General features: G+C 52.9%; 2 protein-coding genes across 4 annotated transcripts in view; one reads left to right on the top strand and one right to left on the bottom strand.

Annotated features, from left to right (window-relative positions):
* Nucleotides 1-708: 708 nt before the first annotated feature.
* Nucleotides 709-6,069, top strand: SLC8B1 (solute carrier family 8 member B1). The gene is made up of 16 exons (XM_084538739.1): nucleotides 709-843; nucleotides 1,362-1,966; nucleotides 2,197-2,349; nucleotides 2,423-2,475; nucleotides 2,580-2,638; nucleotides 2,733-2,837; nucleotides 2,930-3,097; nucleotides 3,173-3,280; nucleotides 3,360-3,416; nucleotides 3,523-3,653; nucleotides 3,744-3,885; nucleotides 4,126-4,247; nucleotides 4,405-4,558; nucleotides 4,674-4,754; nucleotides 5,091-5,155; nucleotides 5,233-6,069. The coding sequence occupies exons 2-16, from the start codon at nucleotides 1,814-1,816 to the stop codon at nucleotides 5,428-5,430; spliced, it is 1,749 nt and encodes a 582-aa protein (XP_084394865.1). The 5' UTR covers nucleotides 709-843; nucleotides 1,362-1,813; the 3' UTR covers nucleotides 5,431-6,069.
* An 816-nt stretch (nucleotides 6,070-6,885) lies between these two features.
* Nucleotides 6,886-24,148, bottom strand: part of TPCN1 (two pore segment channel 1) — a 40,379-nt gene continuing 23,116 nt past the window's right edge. For all 3 annotated transcript variants that reach the window (XM_084538736.1, XM_084538737.1, XM_084538738.1), the window contains 18 exons: nucleotides 23,240-23,356; nucleotides 22,223-22,347; nucleotides 21,224-21,272; nucleotides 20,961-21,024; nucleotides 19,941-19,985; nucleotides 18,898-18,954; nucleotides 18,757-18,810; nucleotides 17,994-18,066; nucleotides 17,684-17,791; nucleotides 16,376-16,447; nucleotides 15,500-15,589; nucleotides 14,632-14,747; nucleotides 13,869-13,915; nucleotides 13,261-13,329; nucleotides 12,733-12,817; nucleotides 11,252-11,388; nucleotides 10,319-10,399; nucleotides 6,886-9,098 (listed from right to left, as the gene is read on the bottom strand). In XM_084538736.1, the coding sequence (XP_084394862.1) occupies nucleotides 8,976-9,098; nucleotides 10,319-10,399; nucleotides 11,252-11,388; nucleotides 12,733-12,817; nucleotides 13,261-13,329; nucleotides 13,869-13,915; nucleotides 14,632-14,747; nucleotides 15,500-15,589; nucleotides 16,376-16,447; nucleotides 17,684-17,791; nucleotides 17,994-18,066; nucleotides 18,757-18,810; nucleotides 18,898-18,954; nucleotides 19,941-19,985; nucleotides 20,961-21,024; nucleotides 21,224-21,272; nucleotides 22,223-22,347; nucleotides 23,240-23,356 (1,512 nt within the window). In that variant the 3' untranslated portion in view covers nucleotides 6,886-8,975. The remainder of the gene's footprint in view (nucleotides 9,099-10,318; nucleotides 10,400-11,251; nucleotides 11,389-12,732; nucleotides 12,818-13,260; nucleotides 13,330-13,868; nucleotides 13,916-14,631; nucleotides 14,748-15,499; nucleotides 15,590-16,375; nucleotides 16,448-17,683; nucleotides 17,792-17,993; nucleotides 18,067-18,756; nucleotides 18,811-18,897; nucleotides 18,955-19,940; nucleotides 19,986-20,960; nucleotides 21,025-21,223; nucleotides 21,273-22,222; nucleotides 22,348-23,239; nucleotides 23,357-24,148) is intronic.

The raw sequence follows: 24,148 nt of genomic DNA, 5'->3' as shown, positions 1-24,148 counted from the left end.
GAAGCCCTATGGCATGGCACCCCGGCCCTATAGGTGCTCCGTGGGCTCCTGCACCCCGTGGTACGCCTTTCCCATAGGCGCCCCTACCCCATAAACACCCCTGCCCTATAGACAATGCCATATATACCAATGCCATATAGACAATGCAGGCACCTCTGCCCCGTGGACACCCTAGGGGGACCCCTATCCATTGGCATCCCTACCCTATAGGCACTCCATGGGCATTCTTACCCCATGACAACCCTATCCCATAGGCACCCCTACCCCATGGGCACCCCTACCCCACAGACACCCCATGGGCACCGCTGCCCTGTGTGGCACCCTTACCCCATAGGCACCCCAGCCCCGTAGGCACCCCATGGGCACCCCACAGACACCCCTACCCCATGGGCACCCCATGCGGCACCCCTGCCCTATGGGAACCCCAGCCCCTTAGGCACCCCTACCCCATGGGCACCCCTTGGGCACCCCTACCCCATGACACCCCTACCCCATGGGCACCCCATGGGCACCCCATATCCACCCCTAACCCCCAGTCCCCGGGGGGGTGAGAGGGGCGCAGCACCCCGGCCTTGTGCAATCCCCGCCTGTTTACCGCTGCGCCCAGCGGGCAAAGTCCCCGGGAGGCTCCTACCGGGGGGGGTGACACCCAAACCTGACCCCCCCCCCAATATGGGGCACGGAGCCCCCAGCCCCTACCCCCGCTGTGTCCCCACGTCCCCCCCTCGTGTCCCCCCGCGCCCAAAGCGCTGCTGCGCCTTTAAGGGCGGACGGGGGCGGCCCCTTTAGGGCGGGGGGGGGGCAGCAGCCGCCCGCGCACAGCGCCGGGGCCGCGCCGGCACGGTGGGTACGGGGGGGGTCCCGGGGGGGTCCCCTTGTCCCCATATCCCCATATCCCCATATCCCCATATCCCCATATCCCCAACCCGTCCCCAGCCCCGACCCCATCGCGGCCCCATTGGGACTCCCCCCACCCCGGGTTGGGGTCCCCGGTCGTGGTTTCGGGGGGGGGGCGGTGTGGGGGGGGTCTCCCCGTGCCCCCCCCTAACCCCCGGCTCCCCCCGCAGGGAGCGGCGCGGAGCCGGGCACGGGGCTGGTGGCCTCCCCCCGCTCCTAGCCCTGTTGGCGCCCTGTGCCTGGTTTTACCCCTATTTTTACCCCTATATCCCTATTTTTACCCCTATATCCCTATTTTTTACCCCTATGTCCTTATTTTAACCCCTAAATCCCTATTTCTTATCCCTATATTCCTGTTTTTATCCCCATTTCCCTATTTTTGCCCCTCTACCCCTACTTTTATCCCTATCTTTTATCCCAGTACCCCTATTCTTACCCCCATACCCTTACTTTTATCCCTGTAGCCCTAATTTATCCCGATATTCCTATTTTTTATGCCTAGCTTTTATCCCTGTACCCTTACTTTTATCCCTATACCCCTAGCCTTATCCCTATACCCTTACTTTTAAACCTATACCCCTATTTTTTATCCTTATCTCTTATCCCTGCACCGTTTTTATCCCTATACTCCTATTTTGTGTCCCTTTTATCTCTATAACCCTCATTTTATCGCTATATTCCTATTTTTTATCCCTTTTATCCCTACACCCCTACTTTTATCCCTATACCCCAACTCTTATCACTATACCCCTACTTTTTTCCCTATATTCCTATTTTTTACCCCTGCTTTCACCCCTATACCCACTTCTCCCATCCCCACCTCCCCCCATGGACCCCCCCCACCCCGCTCAGCCCCTGCCCCCCCTCCCCAAGCCCTAGGTGCCCCCACCCGCTCTCCCCAGCCCCATAGGGTGCCATGGGGACGCTGTGGGTGCTGAGCCTGGCCGGGGCGCTGAGCCTGGCTGGGGCGCTGGCGGGTGACAGCGGGGCACCGCGAGCGGTGACACTGGTGGCGCTGGACACGGGGAGCACCAGGGAGGACCCCTTGGGACACGGACGGGGCCTGGACGTGAGTGGGGGCATGAAGGGGGGCGAGGAGGGAGATTTGGGTGCTGGGGGGGGTCCTGTCCTTACATCCCTCATCCGCTGTGTATATAGGGCACGGATGGGGAAACTGAGGCAGGGAGGGGATGCGGTACAGCAGCGCAGTGTCACCCACGGGGTGGGTGCTGGCTCTGGGGGGGGGGGTGCGACATGGCCGGGGACCCCCGTGTGAGCCCCCCCGGCCCTGCCCCGCAGTGCAGGGAGGTGAGGAAGCACAACAGCTCCGAGTGGTGCCGCTTCGTGCGGGGCAACCCCGACTGCCGGCTGGACGGCGGCTTCCTCAACTACCTCGGCGGCGTCTTCTGCGTCTTCCCCCCGGGGCTGCTGCCGCTGGCCGTCACCCTCTACGTAAGGACGGGGACCTGGGGGGCCGTGGGCTGTGCCCCCCATGCCTTGAGGCTGAGCCCTGTCCCCCCCTCAGGCCCTGTGGCTCCTCTACCTCTTCGTCATCCTTGGCGTGACAGCCGAGAAGTTGTGAGTACCCCGAGGGGACGCCCCCCGAGCTGTGGTGGCCTTGGGTGGTCCCGTCACCCCCCCCCCCCGAGACCACCACCGCCGCCTCCTTTGTGCCCTCGCAGCTTCTGCCCCAACCTCTCGGCCATCTCCACCAACCTGAAGCTGTCCCACAACGTGGCAGTATCCTTGGGACGGGGACCTGGGGGGGGACACACACACATGGGGGGGGTCCAGGCCGTGATCCGGGGGCTGCTCCTTGACGGCTCCCCTCCATGGCGTCACCTTCCTGGCCTTCGGCAACGGGGCGCCTGATGTCTTCAGCGCCGTGGTGGCCTTCTCCGACCCACGGACAGCAGGGCTGGCTGTTGGGGCCGTCTTCGGTAAGGGTCCCCGTGACGGTGTGGGTTGTTAGGGGGGGCCCTGTGGGACCATTCTCCCCCCCAGCGCTCCCCTCACCCCGTTGTGTCAACAGGCGCTGGTATTTTTGTGACCACGGTGGTGGCCGGTGGCATTGCCCTGGTCAAGCCCTTCACGGCCGCCTCCAGGCCCTTCCTCAGGGACGCCATTTTCTACATGGTGGCCGTCTTCCTCACCTTCCTCGTCCTCTACCTGGGCCGCATCACGCTGGGAGAGGCGCTGGGTGAGTGACGGCTGCCGGGGCGGCTTGAGCGTCCCCCGGGGGGGTCCATAACCCCTTCTCCTCGCCCCCCGCCAGGTTACCTGGGGCTCTACGTCTTCTACGTCTTCGCCGTGGTGCTCTGCACCTGGATTCACCGCAGGCAGCGCGGGGATGGGCTGGCCCCCCCCGGACCCTGGGAGCCAGGTAAGGGCCGCCTCGCGGTGCCATCGGGACCCCCGTGTCCCCCCCTCACCACCCCCTTGCTCTTCCTCACCCCCCCCAGAGATGCCGACGGATGCTGAGGAGCGGGAGTCCTCGGGCACCAACAGCGGGGACTATGGTAGGTCAGGTTTTGGGGGGGGGTTGGGGCCATCTCTGCTAAATCTTGAGGGGGTTCTGTGGTGTGGGGAGCCCCCCCGGCACGCTCAGCACCCCGACCCCCCCAGGTGAGGAGTACCGGCCCCTGCTCCCCTACCAAGAGACCTCCCTGCGCATCCTCGCCAGCGCCCTCAGCCCCTTGGACCAGCGCAAGTGGAGGAGGAAGCCCTGGTACTGGCGGCTCTTCAAGGTCTTCAAGGTGAGGAGGAAGGGGGGGACATGATGAGTGTCACCCCTGGGCAGGGACAGCGTGTTTGGGGACGGATCACACCCATGGGATGCCCCCCAGGTCCCCGTGGAGCTGGTGCTGCTGCTCACCGTGCCCGTGGTGGACCCCGACAAGGACGACCTGAACTGGAAGAGACCCCTCAACTGCCTGCACATCGTCACCAGCCCCCTGCTCTGCGTCCTCACCCTCAAGTCGGGTGCCTGTAAGAGCCTACAGCGACCCCGAGCTCCCCCTCGTGTCCCCCGAGGAGGGGACACGACCAAGCTGGCCACAAAGCCCCAGGCCGGGTAGCTCCATGCTCCCTGTCCCCCATGGGGTCTCCCCCAGCAGGGTGGGGTAGAGGTGGCTTTAGGGACGAGGCTCGACCCCACACCACCGGCCTGGTGGGATCCTGCCCAGCCTGTGGGGCCGCATTGACGTGTTCTCTCCCTCCTGCGTGCAGATGGGCTGTACCAGATCCAGGGCATCTTCCCAGTCTGGGGCCTGGTCATGCTGGTTGGCTTCGTCCTGGCCATCATCATCTTCCTCACCACGACCAACGAGGAGCCGCCCAAGTACCACTGTGTAAGGTGTCCCCAGCCCTGAACGCACACCAGGGGCCAGAGCAGCCCTGCTGGGAGCTGAGGGACCTGAGCACCTTCCCAGTCCCTGGTGTCCCCAGGAGGGACACAGCTGGCTGGAGGGGACGCACCCAGCACCCAGCTTCTCCTTCTCCTGCCAGGTGTTTGCCTTCCTTGGCTTCTTGGCCAGCGCCATGTGGATCAACGCCGCGGCCACGGAGCTGGTGAACATCCTGCGGACCCTGGGCATCATCTTCCAGCTGAGCAACACAGTGCTGGGCCTGACGCTGCTGGCCTGGGGCAACAGCATCGGGGGTAAGGGCTCTGCAGGGCCCCAGCTGTGTGGCTGGAGCTGCCGGCAGCAAGACTTCACCTGCTGAACCCCAGCGGGGTGCAGGTGTCCTCCAGCATCTCCCCTTTCTCCCACCAGACACCTTCTCCGACCTCACCATGGCACGGCAGGGCTACCCCCGCATGGCCTTCTCCGCCTGCTTCGGGGGCATCATCTTCAGTATCCTTCGGGCACGCGGTGCTGGGGGTTTGGGTGCTGGGGGGACAGATTGGGGCTGTTCTGGGGCCAGTCCCTGCTCCCGGGGGACCTGGAGCTGGGCAGGATCCATCCTGGGATGAGGATCAGGGCTGGTCCCCTGGGATCTGCTTGAGGGAAGGATGGGAAGAGGCCGTGCCTCCCTGGGGAGGCTCCCAGGAGGCTGGGACGATGCTGAAGCCTCTTGTGCTTGAGGCTTGGGTAGCTTCAGAGGGGCTGGGAGGAAGGGGGACGGCGCTGTCCCCATCCCCGGGGCTGGAGGGGAAATTGCGCTGCTCCTCCATCCTGAACCGGCCCCAGACATCCTGGTGGGCGTGGGACTGGGCTGCCTGCTGCAGATGACGAGCAGCCAGCTGGTGGTGAAGGTAAGGCTGACGGCTACAGCACGGGGAGGGGACCAGCCCCGCCAGGACCCCGCTGCCACCCAGCATCTCTCCGGCAGCTGGAGCCCGACAGCCTCCTGGTCTGGATCCTGGCCGGAGCCCTGGGGCTGAGCCTGGTCTTCTCCTTCATGGCGGTGCCGGCGCAGTGCTTCCAGCTGGGCAAGGCGTACGGCGTCTGCCTCATCCTCTACTACCTGGCCTTCCTCTGCGTGGCCCTGCTGACCGAGTTCAGGGTGATCCGCCTGGCCGCCGCCTGACCGCCCGCCCTCCCTGCCCTCGGCGCCACGGCTCCAGCCTCCGCCTGCTCGTGCGTTTTGAGAAGGGAGAAGGAGGCGCTGGGCAGCAGCCGAGTCCTCGCCCCGCTCTGGTTAACCTCGGTTAACTCCAAACAGGGAGGAGGTGAAAGGCTCGGCCACCCCCGGGCGCAAGGGAGCGGGGCAGGCGCAGGGGAGGTTGCTCCTGGGCACCCGCTTCCCGTCCCCGTCCCCATCCTGGGGCTGGAGGATGCTGCGTGGGGAAACTGCAAAGTAAAGGCTTGAGTGCAATTTGGGGACTGGCTGTCGTTGCAGAGGGCAGCGAGCGTTCGTAACGTGGGGGGAAGAGCAAAAGAGGGGTCGAGGTGAGGCGAGGCAGCAGGGCAGAGTGCAAGCGAAGCTGGAAAGCAGCCCACAGGAGGCTGGTTTCTCCTCTTTTTTTTTTTTTTTTTTTTTTTAGCAATGTTTTTCAACCTGCCTTTAGGAATACTTCTGCTCCTGAGTGCAGACAGAGCTGTAGCAAAGGACTTGGTGCAGAGGTTTCTGTGCACACTGTTAGCCTCTGGCAAAACTAGGTTTAGACACTGTAAGAGGGAAAAAAAAAACACAAATTAATTGCAATTAAAAACCACACAACCTCAACTCGTGGTGCTTGCTGCGAGGGCGCTGGGTGCAGGGCTGGGCTGCTCGGGGCCCTGAGCGGGGCTGGGGGTGCAGCTTCCTCCAGGGCACCCACGCTGCATTTCCCAACGCCGGTCACATGCAGCTGCTCGTGCTGCCGAGGGCCTGCTCGTGACGGAGCTGCAGGCACGGGGCTGCAGCCGCCGGCTCTTACGCAGCTCCACGGGCTCGGGGAGGCAGCGGTTCCGCGGCCCCGGCCGTTAGGGATCACCCCACTTCTGCTCGGCGGGGACACGGGCGGTTGTGCAAGCAGCACGAGCGGCAGCCTGGGGTTGGGGCAGGTTGGAGGCTCTCCCAGCCCGCTGCTCTTCCCTTCCGGGCTGGGGCTGTGCTCGTTTCTCCTTTTTTTTTTCTGGCTGGATGAGTGCTTTCACAAATATTACGGCTCCCTGCGCCTGCAGCTCTCGCAGCAGCCACCCCCGCTTTCCGGCCCAAACAGGAGGCAGCAGCCACGCAGGGAGAGGAGCGAGGGCTTCAGGAGCCTGTGCAGCTCCTCCCGGCCTCAGCTGGTGCATTAAAAAGAAAGCAAAACAAGAGCATGAAAGCAGTACGGTGACAGAGAGGGGAAAAACTGGCAGGGGGAGAGCTGAGCTCTGAGAGCAATGTCCAGGAAGAGGAATTCAGGGCAGAGCTGCAGGGCAGGGATGTGAAATATGCTCATGTAAGCAGCTGCTGCTGGAGAGGGAGGGCGGGCACAGCTCCTCTTCAAACGGCGTGGAAATCCACAGCCGAGCCCCTCTCCTGAACCAAGGGGAAGGAGGAAAGGAAGGTGCTGCCTTTACAAAGCTGAGGATGCTCTTTATTAGTGTGCTTGAAAAATCTAGAGAACATTTTACAGACGTGTCCATAAAATCATCTTTATAAACAAAACGCCAGCGTACAAAAATCCTGCCGCGCTTCCTCCCTCGTTCCCTACCGAATGATTGTCTCCGTCGTTAGTCTGTGGGGAAGGGGGGGGAAGAGGAGGATAAATAGAAGGGGATGCCCCGTACTCAAACTTCTTGTCCTTCCAGACAAAGTCCTGCGGAAGAAGTAAACTTCTGCGGCCCTCCTTAGTTTAAAAATAATAATACGGTGAAGGTGGGGGTGGATCAGCATCTCAGCACGAGACCAGAGAAGCAGCAGCCGAGCCCCAACCCCTGGGACACGAGACCCCGTTACTGCAGGGCGTAGCCTGAAGGTGCAGCTCCTTTCACACCCAGCAAGTGCCCCAAACCCAGAAAATGCCCCAAACCTATCACTGAGGGGTAATGTGGAATTTAAACAAAGCCCCAGGTGGTTTTCTGACCTTCCCACTGCTCGTTCATCCTGCCCCACACCCAGAGACGTTTCCAACAGCCCCAGTTCTAATCTGGATAAATCTCCCAGGCTGCAACTCCACGCAGAGCAACCTGCTCTGCTGTGCTGCTCGTTGACTCGTGGTCACATTTACGGTCTGGAAAGCAGCCCTTTAAGGTCCTTCACGGTTCAGCTCAGAAGTGGTTTCACAGCCAAGCACCCTGAAGTACCCAGAAAGGACGCGGAGCTGCCCCGAGGCACCCAGGGCATTTATCCAGGCAGGAGCGAGGAGCACAGAGCGCTTTGCCTGCTTTTCCAAGTCTCGTCCTTCCCCAGGAAATGCTCCCTGGCTGCCCTGCTGGGATCAGTCCTCTCCTTCTGTCCTGTGCTACAGGGTGAGGCTGCAAGGAAACAGCAGGCGCATGGCACACAGGGACTGGGCACACATCTCCCACCCCCAGCTGCATCGAAGCCTTCAGAAAGCCTCCCCAGCTCCGTCTACTCCTCACCTGAAGCTGAGAAGAGGTCAAAAAGCAAGAGTTAAGGGAACCTCCCAGCTTCTAACCCTCAGCACTTTCTGTGCTTAGGGGTTTAAAAAAAAAAAAAAAAAAAAAAAAAAAAAAAAAAAAAGGGACTTAGAGACAGGTTCTCACCACTTCACAGGTAATGAAACGCGAGGGATGAAGCTACCTGCCACAATCCCAGCATAAACGTGGCAGAGCTGGGAAGCGAGCCCTTTTCTTTCCCCTCCCTCAGCTACCAGGCCTGGCAGCTCACACTGAGAAGCAGACAGGTGAGAAGAAACATCTTTCATGTTTCTTCCACATCCAGAATCCAAGGGAGCAGGAAAGCTCTTCGGAGAGCTTCCCAAGACCTGACCCTCCTCTCCTTAACCTGACCTGTCTCTCCCTAATCCAGACACAATTCAGTGAGCTGCAGACCCTCGCTTCTGGCTCCAGCTGCCACGGGACTGCTCAGGGACAGCTAAATTCGATGTGCAGAGCTGGATCTGCTACTGGGAGTGCATCTAGCGGTGCTAAAAGGTAGAGGAGAGGCAGCCCGACCTCCAAAAGTGCTGAAATTTCATACCACCCTCCCTTCCTTTGCATAACAAGTGGGGGAGAAGAAAAAAAAAATAATCCACTCCCCTTCTTTTATTCCTAGGTTAACGGTACCCTTTAAGCGAAGCAGACCTTCAAAAAGGGCAAGTTGTTTTTTCCCTCTTTTAAATAGTAAGCAGGTGGCTTAAGCGCATTTCCTCCTGTTAATGGATTACACGTCCCTCTCCCCCAGGTCTGTTAGTGGCAAGACAAACAGCAGGCTCAAGCCTGGGAAGCAGCTCGGAGGGAGAAGTCTCTGCTCTGTCTGAGATGCTCTGTGCCGAGCACGGGCACCACGCTCACTCTGGTTGCAGCAGTCTTACGCAGAGTCCCCCTGTTTTTTTTTCAGGGGTTCACTGCTTAGGGGAAGAGCTTTGAACCCTAAAGCCAACCAGCACGTGGAACAGACCTATGTACACCATCCCGATATATACGCTGTGAAGTAATACTCTAGGTTATTGCATAGAAGGCAGCTCGCGTTAGCTAGGCCTAAATGACAGTCTGGGAGCGTTGCCGGAGGCTCAGGGGCTTCAGAGAGCTGGTGGAAGCAGACGCAGACTCCTGCAACGGTGCCTGGGATTCCTCTTTCCTGGAGTGCTCCTCATACCACTCCTGCAAGACAAGATCAAGACAGAGATCAGTCTTTGCCCCAGAGCACCCCCGATCTGCAAGGACACAGCATTTGCTCGGGCAGAGGGGGCTCCTTCCAGCTTTTTGTCTATCATTTTCTCCAGCAGAGGGGCCCAGCTGTGACAGATACACCAAAGGTCCAAGCAAGAAGCACCGGGCAAGGCTCAGCAGCAGCCAAGCTGAGCTGCCAGGCCTGACAAACCCCAGCAAGGAAGCATCGTGCTCAGGATGTCCCTCCTTAACATCCCGGACTCTCATGTTGACACCACTGGGATGTCTGGGGCTTGGAGTCGCGCCCAGGGTGCTACAGGATGTTACATCCCCCTGTTAGAGGCCAAACAGGACAGGCAAGGAGCTTCAACGTAGATTTCCACCCAGCTGTGTGGCATGTAATGTGTTTATTTTTGTTAGTGGGACTGAAGACTCACCCCCAACCTAGCTGCCCTTCTATCCCTTGGGCAGATTCGAGTGGTTACGAGATTAATTCTTTCAGTACTAATCACTGTATTAGTCCATGACCCCAAACCACAAGGCCTTGCTCACACTACAGCGGCCAAATTCAAGGCATAAAGTTCCTAACCTCGAAGAACAGCGGCAGGAATGCCTCAAACAATGCAGCGAATCAGCTGATTTAAGCGTTTCCCATCTTTGTTTGCCTGCTATTGAAAAACAGGCACTTGCAGAGCACTCGGTCTGACGGACACACCCAAGCTCAAACACAATCACATTCCAGGGGCTTAACAACTGAGTGTAAGGCGGCCAAGTCCCAGGAACACCACGCATGTGCTCCTGGCTCAGCGATCACAGCTGCCTTAGTGACTGGGGGTTCTCCTGGCCAAGCTGGAGCACCTACACACACACCTACACACACACACACACCCCTACACACACACCTACACACACACACACACACGCAGTTGCAGCCACTCTGCTGATGCACACCAGCACAGCCGGGTTCCTGAACCCACCAGGGAGGCTCTCACACACTCTGTGGTTTTAAGAAAGCCTCCAAACACCAAATCTGATGACTCTAAAGCACAATTCATCTTCTGCTACCACTCCTTTCATGGAGGTGCCTGGGTCTCAGAGGGAGAAGGCCTCCTGTGTTTCAAAGGAGGATTTGAGGATTTGTTCTTCCAGGCAGTGTGAAGTGCTCTGCTAACCACGAGCCTTGCTGCTGTGTCCAACTCAGCCCCACATACCTGTATCTCCTCCTCATACATCTTCATGCTCAAATCACTCTTGGTCCTGGATCTGCGTCCCAAAAACGTGGTTGACATTTGCTAAGGAAGAAGGAAAAACAAAGACAACGTTCGTCAGTCACCGGGCAGCTCACAGGAGCAGCCCCTGAGCTTCAGGCACCCCTTCTGCAGACACCTATTATCTGCTGGTGAGCATGGGCTATTCTGGGCTCTTCCTACTGTTAGCAGAGAAAAAGAGCTGCAAAAGACTAGTGAGCTGAATTCTGAATTACTTTCTGCCCACAGGAGTCACCCGAACAGCACTGAGAAAAACAACCCCAGGTCTGGCACCATTCTGTACTCCACTGCAAGGCTGAGGGCAACATGCCCCTGTGGTTGATCATCTTCAAAACTCCTTCTGATCAGTACTGCCACAGCCATCATCACCACCACTATTCTGAATTTTGCCCACGTAAACAAGAGCTCAACTTCTAACCACCAAGCCAACCAAAGCAAATCAAGGCCCGCAAAGGGACTGGAGCACTTGCACTTGGCAGCACAGATGCAGGAACACAATGGCTATTATTAAAACAATCGTTTAAGCTCCTCCCAGATGCACAAGCCAACAGATCTCAGAGACAAGAGCAGAAAGCCAGGTCAGCTCTTTTTTCCTGTTCTGGGATGAAAATGTAAGCAGTGCCGCAGAGAAAAGGACAGCTGCTCTCTGGAATCGATACGAACATATTGCTGCATAATGCTTCAGGACTGCCTGGGCCTAAGTGTGTGATGGCACGGAGAGAGGGGCAGGAGAATCACAAGGCACTGGCTTCCCTGGAGAAAAGTAAATACGCTTTTTCCAGTCTGTTTCCCTCTAGAAGACAGCAAAAAGGTATGCGCAACCCTGGTGCACCTCCCTCCCCTGAAGCCAAGAACCTGCAGTGAGTTTCCTCTTACCCCATACTTGTCCATCTGCAAAACGATTTTCTGCAGCTGAGAAGTTTCGGGGGCGGCTGAACTCCGCTTGTACAGCTCAATTATCCCAACCACTTCCTCCTTGGAGATCTCCTTCTCCAGCACAATGCCATTGTCTTCTGCACAGGCAAGAAAAAGAAACAGGAAGAAAAGTTATCTGTACTGGAACACGTATGTCCTGGTCCCCCAGCAGGGCAGGGAAGAAGAAAACTGGTGTGTAGGGCCAGCAGGCATCTCTCAGCTTTTAAAATCTCAGGTTCCTCAGGGCCTTAAGGTCTTGTCCCTCTTTGCTCACCTGCAAGTTAACTAGCAGAACAAATAATCACACACTAATTGCTGCCTTTTGGCCTTCAGCTGCCCAACGCAGCTCGAGATAAGTGCTAACGAACACCTTTCACTGCACCATGCAGAATGGGAGCAGGAGGGATCGCAGTGAAAAGTGTTCTGCAGCTAACAATGCCTGGCTCACACTGGCCTGTGCCACACATTTGGATCTTTTGGCACCTAAGGAAGACGAGGGGCGAATCAAAGCCACTCCTGTGGCTGGGGCCACCACCATGTCTTTCTACAGGGAAGATTCCCTGCATTAAATATATGAAAGTGCAGTAGCTGTAGCTTCTCCCTGCAGAAAACTGTGAAGAATTACTAAAATTAGCCTGCATAAAGACTGAATAGAAAAGTCTGGGTGTAGATCACCTAAAGGACCAGCGGGAGAAGGGCTGTAAGACATTAATGTGTTTATGGCACCTAGATTAGCAGGTCATGAAGTTACAGGCAGCTTCAGCCGCCCAGCTCAGGAGACAAAGGACAGTGAGGAAACACGATGACTCAGAGAGGTGTGATGGGATGGAGAGCCCAGTACAGTCAGCTCTTAAAGGGCACAAAAAGGCACATCCAAAACCAGCACATGGTCAGCAGTCTAAGTACAACTGGGAGATGTGGAAAGGACTGGATAGGCAGCGTCCTTTTTCTCTGTGTCACGGCAAGGAATGCTGTTAAATCACCTTTTTCTTGGTGCCCAAGAGCTGGATGAAACACTTGAAGAGAGACATCCTGGTGTGGGTGTGTGAGTGCAAGGGAGTGAAATTGATATTAAAAGGAGGAAGAAAAAAATCACCTTTCTTTCCTGTAAGGTCTGAAGATTTTGCTCTGCTATATTATTGCTGTAAGGTTTCCTACGTTTCTTCCACAAAATGTGCACAGACTTGCTGTCTGTTTGAAACAGCTCAAATAGCTGAAGTTCACCCAAACTACACTATATATATATATGTGTATGTATGTATCCATACATGGCAGGGCGGGGGAAATGAGGGCAGAGCTGGAAGCCAGACAGAGATATCACACAAAAGCCTAAGAATGATTTTAGGAAGTCAGGCTATAAAAAAAAAATGCAATCCAATCTCATTATCTCCCAAGTCAGAGAGAGGAAACACGCTGTGGGTCAGCCAGCCCTTGGTTCTGACCTTCTGAGTCTTGGTTCTTCCGCGTGTAGTTCATGCGGAAGACGAAAGCCTCCAGGATAAATGCCACGATGATGGTCATCACCACCTGGGAGAGGACAACAGGAGAAAGAGATCAGGAGGCTGCTGCTGGGGCGTTCTGGCCCCCCAGTTCAACAGGAAGCTGAGCGTTTGGGTTGTGCTTCAGCTCCTGCTGCTCCAAGCTCCTCTGTGGAAGAGACGATGCGCGTGTCCCAGCTCACACATCTACCTGCACGTCAGCTGGTGGCAGTGAACAACAAAGGGGACAGAACAAGACTCTGCTGCCCCAGCCCTTACCCTGAGGCCCAGATTTGTGCAGCACCAGTTTTGTCAATGCCCCCAAATTCGAATTCCTGCAAGTGAGGAAGGCTCACATGTTTTTGGAAGACGTTATGTAGAGAAGCAAAGCTGTCTGCATTTAGGGACAAAAGCTCCCTCTGGAACAGATGGAAAGCTGTCTCCCTTCCCCATCTCCCCAATTTCACATACAAAGCATCTCCAGACACCTACCATGGTCACAATGTAGAAGATCATGAAGTAAAGGCGGCTCCAGTGAGTGGTTTGAGACGTCACCCCTTCCTAGAGGAGACAGGGGAAAGAGTCACTAGTGCACACAAGAAGAATGCTGGCTAACCAACAAAAAGCAGCATCAATACTATCCACCTCATATTCATGCTAACCCCAGGGACTGCCTGCACAATGCTCAGTGCTCCAGCTGGTTCTTGCAGCTAACCTGCCCCTGAAGGCAAAAAGCTAGGGTCCTACATGCAAACACACAGAGCATTTAAGGCCCCTGGCTGAACAAACCACTGCTGCTAAGAGAACACAGCCTGGACAGCAGGGCGATAAGCTGGAGTACAGCATGACTTCATTTGTCCAGGTTGTGAAACCCGGCCTGAAGGCTGGTCAAGTTCGACGAGAAAACATGCCTGGTAGCATGTCACAGAGGTCAAATATCACCCCGTGATCAAGAGCAACAAACGCCTAACAACAGCAAGTGACTAACCCTGCCCTCTCCAGATGCCAGGGGAAGAAAGCAGTGATAGAATGAAAAGATCTACCTCATCTGGCAAGAGCCTGTGCTGCTTGCGCAGGCAAGGGAGCTGAGGTTTACTTACCATGATGATGTACCAGTCATTGACAACCGTCAGCTCAAACAGGGTCACTGCAGACGAGGGAGAAAAAAATAAAGACAATTGCTTTATCCAACCTCGCTTGTTTTAGAATGAATCTTTAGACAAGGTATTTGACAGACAAAAACAGAGGCAAGACGCCAAGTTCCACTACAGGCAGCAAATCCAGATGCAGAATGCAGGCCCTCATCACTGCAATCACTTTGGCATCTTCCCACTTACAACAAAGGGGGTTAGACCCACAGAACCAGGAGCGTGGCTTTATTTGTTTCTTAAGAATCAGAAACAGACCTAACCCTTTCCACAACAGAGCATGGAGACCTCTGAAATCCCCAGGAGACGAGCACCTCTACTCATGCGTTAAGAAAAGTCATGAAGAGTAACCATATTCAAATCAATCTCCACCAGTGAATTTCAAGAAATGTATTAGCATTACTGCTGGCTCTTTAGAAGAACAGTAACCTAAAGACCTCCTTAAACATCTCTGGAAGCCCGGTCTGATTACCAGTCAAAACAGATTTGCTTGCTTCACGTGGCTTTTTAGAGATGGCTGCTTGCTTTGCAATAAAGCCAAGACACAATGACTCAGCTGATATTGTCCAAAAGGGAAGAGCAGGATACTGAGTGCCTGAGGTGCACTAGGACGTCTCTCTTACAGTGTTCCAGGCACTGCAGTCCTGCCACCCAGCTCTGCAGGGACACAGATGCGCTAAGGAATAGGCTTTGCTATGGACAAAGCTGCCCTTACCAAAGCTGTTCAGAATGTTGTCGAAGTTGTTGAGATAGTAATAGCCTTCTTCCACAACCGTCTTGTTGCCAACTGTGTGGTTCACCCAGCGGTAGGAATCTGCAACAGTGCTTGTGCTGGTTGGGGAGACCAGGGCAAAGAATGAGAAGAGAAGATGGAAAAAAAATCTCAGGATAATAAATACCAAAACACTTAGAAGGTGTTGAATTGGGTGGCAGTTTCCAACTCTTGGCTAACACTTGCCTCTGTCTTTGAGAGCTAGCCTCTCTCCTGCACAGCTCAGCACAAGCCCAGGGTGTCTGGGTAATAATTCAAGAAACATTAGACCAGAGAAACTGAATGTCTTAGACTCCTTGGCTCACAGCCTTAAAGCCTGGTATTTCCAAGTGGTCTGCCATCATTTAAGATGCAAAGGGCACAGGACAGCTCAGCTTCCAAGACTAGGCAAATTTATCTTGTAGAAAGCGAGGCCTAAATATGTTACATCTGGCACAGCAACTCTGGGGTCACGTAGATGAAAATCTCAATTTTGCTCTAGAGCAGATGTTTACAGGAGTTCCCAGCTACAATACCAGGAAAAAATTCTACCAGCACAGCCACCTGAGGTGAACTACAGATCTCAAAAAGCAGCCAAATCTTCCGCAGAAATCTCTCCCTTTCCAAGTGCAGCATGAAAGTAATTTCATCCAATCTTACCTAGAGAAGTGAAGCATCTCCCCTAAATTTTCCCGCTGTGTTGCTTTGGCTACAGAGCCCCATTCAGACCCATTCTCTAGCCCCTTCTTCAGCTGGAGATATAACTGCCAGAGGCACTGCTACTGGCTCTGCACCAAACCCACTGCAGGGGGGATGGATTTGCAGTACTCACTTGCAGCAGTTTGGGTAGACCACACCAGCAAAGAATTCCATGCCAACGATGGCGAAGCAGTAGTAGAAGATCAGCAGGGTTAAACCGAGGCTAGAGGCAAAAAAACACAGAAAGCAACTCTTCAGTAGCACAGTACTGAGGGAGGCAAAACAAAGTCACAGGCTAGCTGCTCTGGAAGGATTTCTAAGAGCACTGAAAACCCCAGACCACCCTCTCTGCCAGCACTGCCCTGCAGTTCTTTGTGCTTTCATTCAAGTCCTTGGACAAGGAGCTTGCCACTCACTGAAGAGAGAGAAGTTTTAAGAAACTAGAGAACAGCCTGGATTCTCTCCCAGTTTATGTTCTGCTAAGCAAACTTCTCTCCACAGTTTTTCTAACAAAAACCAAACCACAACAAACTGTTCTGCCCTCTCCACATCCTTGGATGCAGGGACAGCACCAAGAACAAGGCTCTCTAGCTATCACTCGACCACCGAGCTCCTCCCAATGCCCTACCATTTAACAATGATGCTCTAGAGCGGCTGTACTAAAGACAGTGAGACAGCTGGGGCTGGGCATATTTGTGCCAATGTTCCTCCCACACAGGTCTCCCCTCTCACCAAAAGCTGGGGGAGGAAAAATTAAACAACACCAACTCTTAGTCGTTCTCCTAACATAAAAAAAAAGGCATCCCAGAAGGGTTTCTTGCTGCTCCAAAAAATGGGAAGATTACCAGCACACTGCAACCTCAGCAGCGCATCAAGCAACAATCTATCGACAGGTCTGAGGACAAAACCTTTGGAAGGTTTGGCGGGTCCGTGTCCTGATCCCAGCCCTAGACACTTAACCTTTGCCCCTCTCTCCCCCTGCTGCTGTCCAAAGAGATTAAGTCAGTACCTGGCCATCCTGGGGAACAACTCAAACATGGTGTCCAGGACATTCCTGTAGCGTTTCTTCAATTTAAAGAGCCTGAAAGGAGAAGCCAGAGAAGTTAACCTACGCACTGAAAGCTGTCAGAAATAGTTAAAAAGAGCATCACAGTTCTCTGCATCTCCCAGGTTAATGATCAGGGAAGGTTTCCTGACACTAAACCCACACAATCTGCACTGGTTCAAGTGGTCTCTGTTCATCTGACAACGTCCTGTTGCTTCATCTGGATGTTTATGGCACAGCCAAGTAAGTGCTTACAGGATTAAGGAATCTTAAGGAAAGGCCCACATCTGCTTACACAGCATGAAGCATAAATAGCTTTTTTTTTTTTTTAATATATATATAAAAAAAAGTTGTAAGAGCCCAAACTAGTCCTATGCACAGGGTAAGGATTCATCACTCTTTTCCCTAGACACAAGCTTTTCTGTGTTTACCTCACGACCCAGTAAAAATTGATGAAAGAAAACACACATTGTGCCTGCTAATTTCAGATTTGGCAAACCCCTCGGCCTTCACAGAGCAGCACAGTTGCCAAACACAGGTTTTCTGTTGCTCCCCTGCCAAAGCATTTCCACCCTCCCACCCCCCCGCCTTCAAGTGTCATGAAGTGTTCTTTAAATCCTCACTGAAGAGCTAAACTACATTAGCTCGCCTTTAATGAAACAATATTTTGCTTCTCAAATGCCTTCCACGGCTCTCAGATCCTTCTGTCAAGGGGAATGTATCTCCGTAACAGCCTCAAAACGAGAGGGTTAATCAGACCCATCTCACTGAGCTGCAGAGAGGTTACGGGCCCCAGCCTTGCTTAAAGGGTGAGATACAACTGAGCAGGGTTGTGCTTCACCCTAGAAAACACTACCCTTTGAAAACTGTAATTTCTGGTAATTCAAGAGAAATTATTAAGCTGGCTGAGACCGCCTCACCCCGACAGAAGAGCTTTTCTCTGAACAGCATCAGACAATTTAGAGGAGGTGTAAGAACCCCACGAAGGCAGACATAGGATAATCTGTCCCTGGTAAATCCCTTGATCTCTATTAGAGATCAGCTTAAGCTCCAAAGCACGGGGTTTCATATCCCATCCCAAGTTTTTATCTTGGGTTTTGATAGCGCTGGCTAATCTCCTTACCCTGCGCGAATCCTGGTCGTGCCATGGTCAGGTACCCACGGAGCAATCCTTGCCCCCTCCTGGTAAGGAGCTCAGTGCCCAGCTGGACCGATGGCAAACAAACCTGCCTGGTTTCTTCCCCAACCTGCTCTCTGTGCTCCCCGTCTCACCTCAGCAGCTGGAGAGGTCGCAGGACCACGATGAAGTAGAACGGCTCCATGTTAAACGCCAGCGCCATAAGCCCCAGGAATGCAAACAGGGTCACTGAGAAGTCAAAGCTGGAAAAGAAAAAAAATAAATGATATAAATGATATATCACTAATATTTCAGCAGAGAAGAGGTACTTGGGGCCACTCCAGCCTGACAGGATGCCCAAGGCCAAGCCCAGAAGCCTCACCCTCAGGCCTAAGAACTCATCTCAGCAGCCAGCCTCTCTAACACACCAGTTTTCATCGCCTCTGAGTGTCAGCGCACACTTACAGATTCCAGCCTGAGGACAGGTACTCGACGGGCCCCAGCCCAGTGGTTTTCAGGAGCAGCTCCACGCCGTAAACTGTAAAAGGAGATGAGAGCCACGAACAGAAATTAGCAGCATCACAAGGAGGACTTATGCAAAGGCTCGCCCTCTGCATAAGATACATGGTCCTTTGAGTACAGGACCTTATTCTTGGTCAGATGCCAAAAGCAACATTTTCCCTCCAAACCAACATGTTTTCCTGTATTCGTGGTGATTTCTCTTCAGGGCAGCCGACAAAGCAGTTACTTGGCTAACAAGCTGTAAATGTTCAGGCACAAGCTCCCATACAAGAGGCCAGAGAGCTGTGTAATAAATTCAGGCCTGACTAGGTATTTCCTTTATCTCAGGGGAACAAATCCAACCTCCATCCCTTAGCCTAGGCCTGACCTGCAGGGACAAATCCTTTCAAAGAGGAGCCATCTAACACCCTCTCTGTCCTGGCAGCGCTCTGTGAGCATGCAGGTTAAAAAACCTAAACAAAGCCAACAATACCACAATGGCAGGGAGGCACCACGGCTGCAGCAGCTCAGGGAGCTGTAGAGCAGTGCAGCACTCATGTGGGTCTGTGTGTATGCTGACAAACCCTGCCAGGCACAGGATCATTCTAGATGGAGTCTGTACGCCTGTTTTTACTTCAAACTGCACAATCTTCTGGCAACAGAGCTGCCTATTCCCTTCCCAACTCATTACGAAGTGAGATATTTCTGTTGGGTGGCACCTACTTACTTGTGAGGAAGACTATGTAGCTCCATGGGACGTTTCTGGAGAAGAAATTCCCTCCTGCAAGACACGAGAACAACTTCTGGCCTCCCCTTCATTCAGTCACCCAGCAGCATAGTCAAGACAGCAAGCTGCAACATTTCCTACCTTGCAGCATGAAGGTTTCGACAAGAATCCAAATTCCATTCACAGCCACCACAGTATCTGGAAAACAAAGTGAAAATCGATGAGTGGCAGGGTCAACATTTCCAACTCAGCTACCGAGTTGAATTTGTAACTTGGAAGAGTCACAACCTTCCACTCAGGCTTTTCCCAGGCTGTCAAACAACTGCAGCACTGCTGTCTTCTAAAGCAAACAAAACTAAAACAATGACCAGGTTCACGCTCAATCATTTGTTCACCAAGAATTATTTTACACACAAGTAATAATGTGGCAAAATACTTCAGCTTCATCCTAGTTCTGGAACAAGATCTTGAGAACCACTAGGTCCCCAACAGTGCAAAGCCCCCGTCAGCTTGGATCTGTAACTGCTCCCCGGTGTTCAGATCTCAGGAGCTGAAGATGCGGGATTTATCCTTTCATTCAGATGTCCTCATCTCTTCCCTTCTCCCTAGTTTAGCACCCTAATTTATAAAAATCTGTCTCCTCCAATGTTCAAATTACTCCAAATTACTGAGTAGGAAGAGACCGTGTAGAACATAACAAGGAGCACCACAAGTAAGCACTCCTCCTCCTCCTTGAGAGAGAGAAGAAATTCTCCCAGGCAGAGCAGTTGCCAAGCAATCCCTCCAGCAGCAACAATGCTCGCACCTCCTCAAGTGCCAGCAGAACAAGAAGGCTGCCTGGCAAGGCAGTTCCTTATCCAGCACCCTTCGGCTGCAAGATAAAAACCTCAAGGCTTGTGAAAGCTAACCGCCAACGTATCCCAACGCAGTGAGCTGATCCCTACGCAGCCAGCCCACAAGTAGGTTATAAAGCAGCCTCTGCAGGAGACTCAACACAGCAGCAGTCGGTGTGAGCATGTTTTCCCTCCCTCTCCACCCAAATTCCAGATTTTGCAGAGGAACCACAGCTCAGACCAAAGACCAGACCCCACCATGCTGAGTCCTTGGAGGGCCGAGCACAGACAGTGCCCCTGGCACGACATTGAGGGAGCGTGGCAGAGAGAGGGCTTGTTGCTGCTACTTACACATGGTGTACTGGAACACGCGGGAATTCACAAGGATGTTGATGCCTGCACAAAGGAAAGTACAGCAAAATGCATGTTAATGCAGTCCTCTGTGCCTCACGCACAGCTTCCTCTGTCTTCTCCTTGAGATGTTTTTCACATCAGTGCTCAGCACAGAAGCTAAGCAGATCTGTAGATCAGAAACTTTCGCTTCTTGGGACCAAGGTGAAATTTGGTTTAGATTTTTAGTGGCAGCGAACTCGCTATCCTTAACCATCTAGATGCCTCCCCCTGCCTCTATGCACTAGTTCTGTGATGCAGACAGAGGTAAGAACAGCTGACGAAGCACTGCCCACGTTTGAAACAACACATGCTGCCGAGGAGAGCTGAGTGCATTAGCAGAGATCCACAGGGCTCCTACGGCAGCTGTGCGTGTGGATCAGGATGCTGCTAACTGCTTCCCACCAGCACACCCATGATTTTGGTGTTGGTGTTCTTATTTCTGAGTGCCTACGTTCAGTCAGGTAACTTGGGACACGGGAGATGTCACATTTGCAAGGCAGATGGCACTGATGGCTGTTGCACATCTCCTTCCCCTTCCTTAGCAGCTGCACTTGATCTGTACAAGCACTGCAATTCCATGTTGGGACCAGGAAGCCCAGTGGTTTCTTGGCAAACAAATCCCACTGCACCGTCACAAACCCTGCTAGATTCAGGGCTCGTACATCACAGCTAGCCTCAGGGCTGAAAAAGGAGTACAGCCCTCCCTGACCTCAGGGTCTGGTTCACCACAGAGCTACTGCTAAGAGGTGTCTCACTCTGAGGAAGCTGGGGTTTGGGTCAGAGCACAGGGAGTATGTAAAGAAACCTCCCTTGGAGGCTCTGAATACACAGAGTTGGTTAGTGGGCCTCCCCTCAAGCTGTTTACCTTGGACATTTCAGCACAGGTACATAAGAAGTCCCTTCAGAGAGCTCTGTCTTTACAGAGAAAAGCTCTTCTTACTAGTTGAATGTGTGCTGTCATTAAACCCCAGCCAGTACCTTTAAAAATAAGGAAAGCTGTCCGGGGAAGGTCATCAAACCAGTGCTCGCGATTTCGTTTTGCCTGGAAGCAGAACAGCCACAATCAAAAGTCATTTATAACAAAGTCAAACCCTGAAAGTACAGCAGTTGAGACCCACCTTATTCCCATCACCTTCTTTTAGACTGCCTTTATTTCTTACCCACCTTCTCTTTGATCACTGGCCTCCTCTGCTCCCCCTCCCTGACACACTTCCCCTGTTCTCCACCCAATTAACACTCACCTTCCATTTTAAGCCAACAACTTCATAGAAATTGTAAAAATCCTTTAGACTGCAAAACAGAAAGAAACATCTGATCAGAGCCTTGGAGCTGATTACATCCTTAAGTGTCCTTGCCAGGCATCATCAGCAGAAAGTCCCTGGCAATTATTAACTCCTTATTAGAGCTGCAGCCACTGCTGGTAAGTCAACACCAACCTCTTCTTGGTGTGGCCAGAGGTTGCTGACTGACAGTAACCAGAGCTGCGTGCTTTTAGGTGTCTGAAAGCACGGATGGTGGAATTCTCAGGCTCTTACCAGCGCCGTTAGGTGCCTAAATTTAAGAGCTCAGTCCTTCTCCTCGTGCCATTTTCAGTATGTCTCCATGGCACTTGACTTGAAGGAGAAGCAGCAGCACCAGTTTCATGCGAAACGTTCGCTCTGTGGCCAGAACAAATTAAAAGAAGGAGCAGGTCTCCTGCTCTAATTCCCTCTACTTCCATGCTGGCTCAAGTTAGCTGCACCCACCCACCAGAATGGTAATTCTCTGCCTCATAACGCAGAGGATGACAGTCCTGAAAGCACCAGCAGAACCAGATTTTAATTAACAAAACCCTAGGGGACACAGCCAGCTGCTGGAATAACAAAAACTTGTTAAGCTGCGAGGCTGCGCTGTGTGAAGAAATGCTCCTTGCAGGCTCTAATGCTGCTCCTCAATTTCCCACTCCTCTGTTCTGGCAGGGAAAGTGGGAAGCAGAGGATGCCTGGCGACTGCCAGCAGAGCACTGTATCCACAAGAGGGCATGCAGGAACGCCATCACCTCTGCAGAAAAACCCTCAATTCTCAGGGCACCCACCCCTCCAAGCTTCCCAATTCCCCAGCACAAATCTTTTCAGGCACAGAACTCCATTCCCACACTCCAGACCAGTTTCCTTCCATGAACTCAGCCATCCTCTCTGAGGGATAGCCTCAGAGTGTGAGGCAACATCCCTGCTCAGGGCGCAGCAGCGAGAGCATCCTACCTGAGTAAAGGAGTGTTACTTTGATTCAGTGCTTTGAACGTAAGATACCGCTCTCGGGTGCACATCCGAGGCTTGTAAAACCGCAACAGCCCTTCAAAATGCTTGAAGGAAATTCCAGATGGCCTCTAGAAAACAAGGAAATGTCATGAACAGGGACATCAGACAGAAACATGTACACACTTATATGTTCATTTCTCACTCTGGATTTGTTTTAAGCAGGATTTTTACATGACCATAAGATGCTATTTTAAACAAGCCTGAAAAGTACCCTAAACCAGTACTTTAAAATACTGCATTTATCCCAGAACACAGAGATCAGAAAGCTCTCCTGGCAAATCTGACCCTCCAACAAATGCAGAGCTGTTCTGTGCTGCCCCACCCCGTAAAAACTGTCCAGCCAGACATCCCAAGCAGAGTTCAACTACTGTCTTTGAGAGAACAGCAGATATTCTAACTGGCCCTGTTACTGGCATGATTTTCAGACTATAAGCTCTTCCTCAGAAAGTGCTAATATAGCAAACGTGCCCTAAACATGAACCAATTTACTAAAGGAAAGTTAGTTATTCTTGGGCCTTATTTCTCTTCTTGCTCCATAAGTTAACCAAGAAATCAATGCTGTCCCCCAGTGCTTTGTCCCTTAAAGCACTGTAGGTGAATTCTGTCTCCACCATTTGTTCACGCAGTATCTGGCAACTGAACCGTCTCTTCACATGCATAACCCGCCCCTCCTCTAACTATTGGTGTTCAAGAAGCCAGTCCTCGAGTGACCCACGCTTGAGGGTGGAAACTAAGGAGAAATCAATGACCACGTGCACTCCAGGACAAGCTTTCTTCATTTTATCAAGGCACTTCCATGGTCTCACATTGGGGCTGAAATTCAGGCTACTTTTTTTCTCCAGAAAGAGATTAAAAACTAGTTGGACAAATAAAAAAAAAAGGTAGCCCTTGGTGATTGTGATCTGACCTCCATCCCAGCACCCCCTGGGAGGTTCTGAGAGTCCCCGCAGGGCGCTGTACCTGTTTGGTGATGAGCAAGCGGTAGGCGTGCTGTATGGCCGTGCGCTTGTGCAGCAGCAAAGACTTAAACTTCCTCTTCTCAATGTCATTGAACGTGTCGAACACAACGGCAAGAAGCTGCGGGAAGGAGAGATGAGACACTCGAGTTTGGCTCAGGTAGCTGCACAGAATATGGATCAAAAGTTTCTGAAACAGGCAGGAATATCCAGTCTAGAGAGGCAAGGAGAGGCACTGCTGCAGGAGCAATCTTCCTGATGAAGCAGGATAGAGGTAGTGATGGCTCATGGACCAAAAGGACAAAAAAAAAAAAAAAAAAAAAAATCAGGAAGCACACTGCACACACTGATCCACTTCTTTGTTTGGAAGAGGCCCAGATATTTCTGGTTTCCTAACGCTTACTAGTTGCTTTCAAAGGTAAGGCTAAATCCCACATATACTAACAGAAAACAGCATCAAAACGTTGCTAAAAATGCCCCAATCTCTTTGGGAAGGGGGTTTTGAAGGCTGCTGTTTGGACTCATCCACCCATGGGAGCTTTGGCAAATGTATCAGAACTATCCCTCCATCTAGCACAACAGTAGTGAAATCCCAGCCCATTACAAGCACCAAATCACTCACCTTGGGATGCAGAATCCCCCAAGTCCTTCAACAACCCATTTTTCACAGCCCACATCCTCCCCTGAGCTGGTTTCAGCTCTGCTCTGGATGCTGAACGAAGCAGAGCGAGCACAGCAGCCGCACTCTCACGCTGCAGATATCAGCACTCTTCAAGTCCTGCCATCCTTAGCAATTCCATTCCCTTTCGAACTGATTTACAAAGGATTTCAGGCAAGCCCAGATAATAAAATGCCATTTTACGATAAATAATTAAGACAGAAAAGGACAGTAAATTTTGTGCAACCAAGTATG

This window comes from Aythya ferina, assembly GCF_964211825.1.
Source record: "Aythya ferina genome assembly, chromosome: 17".
NCBI lineage: Eukaryota > Metazoa > Chordata > Aves > Anseriformes > Anatidae > Aythya > Aythya ferina.
Note: the sequence above shows the minus strand (reverse complement) of the source record. Positions and strands in the feature narration are given on the sequence as shown.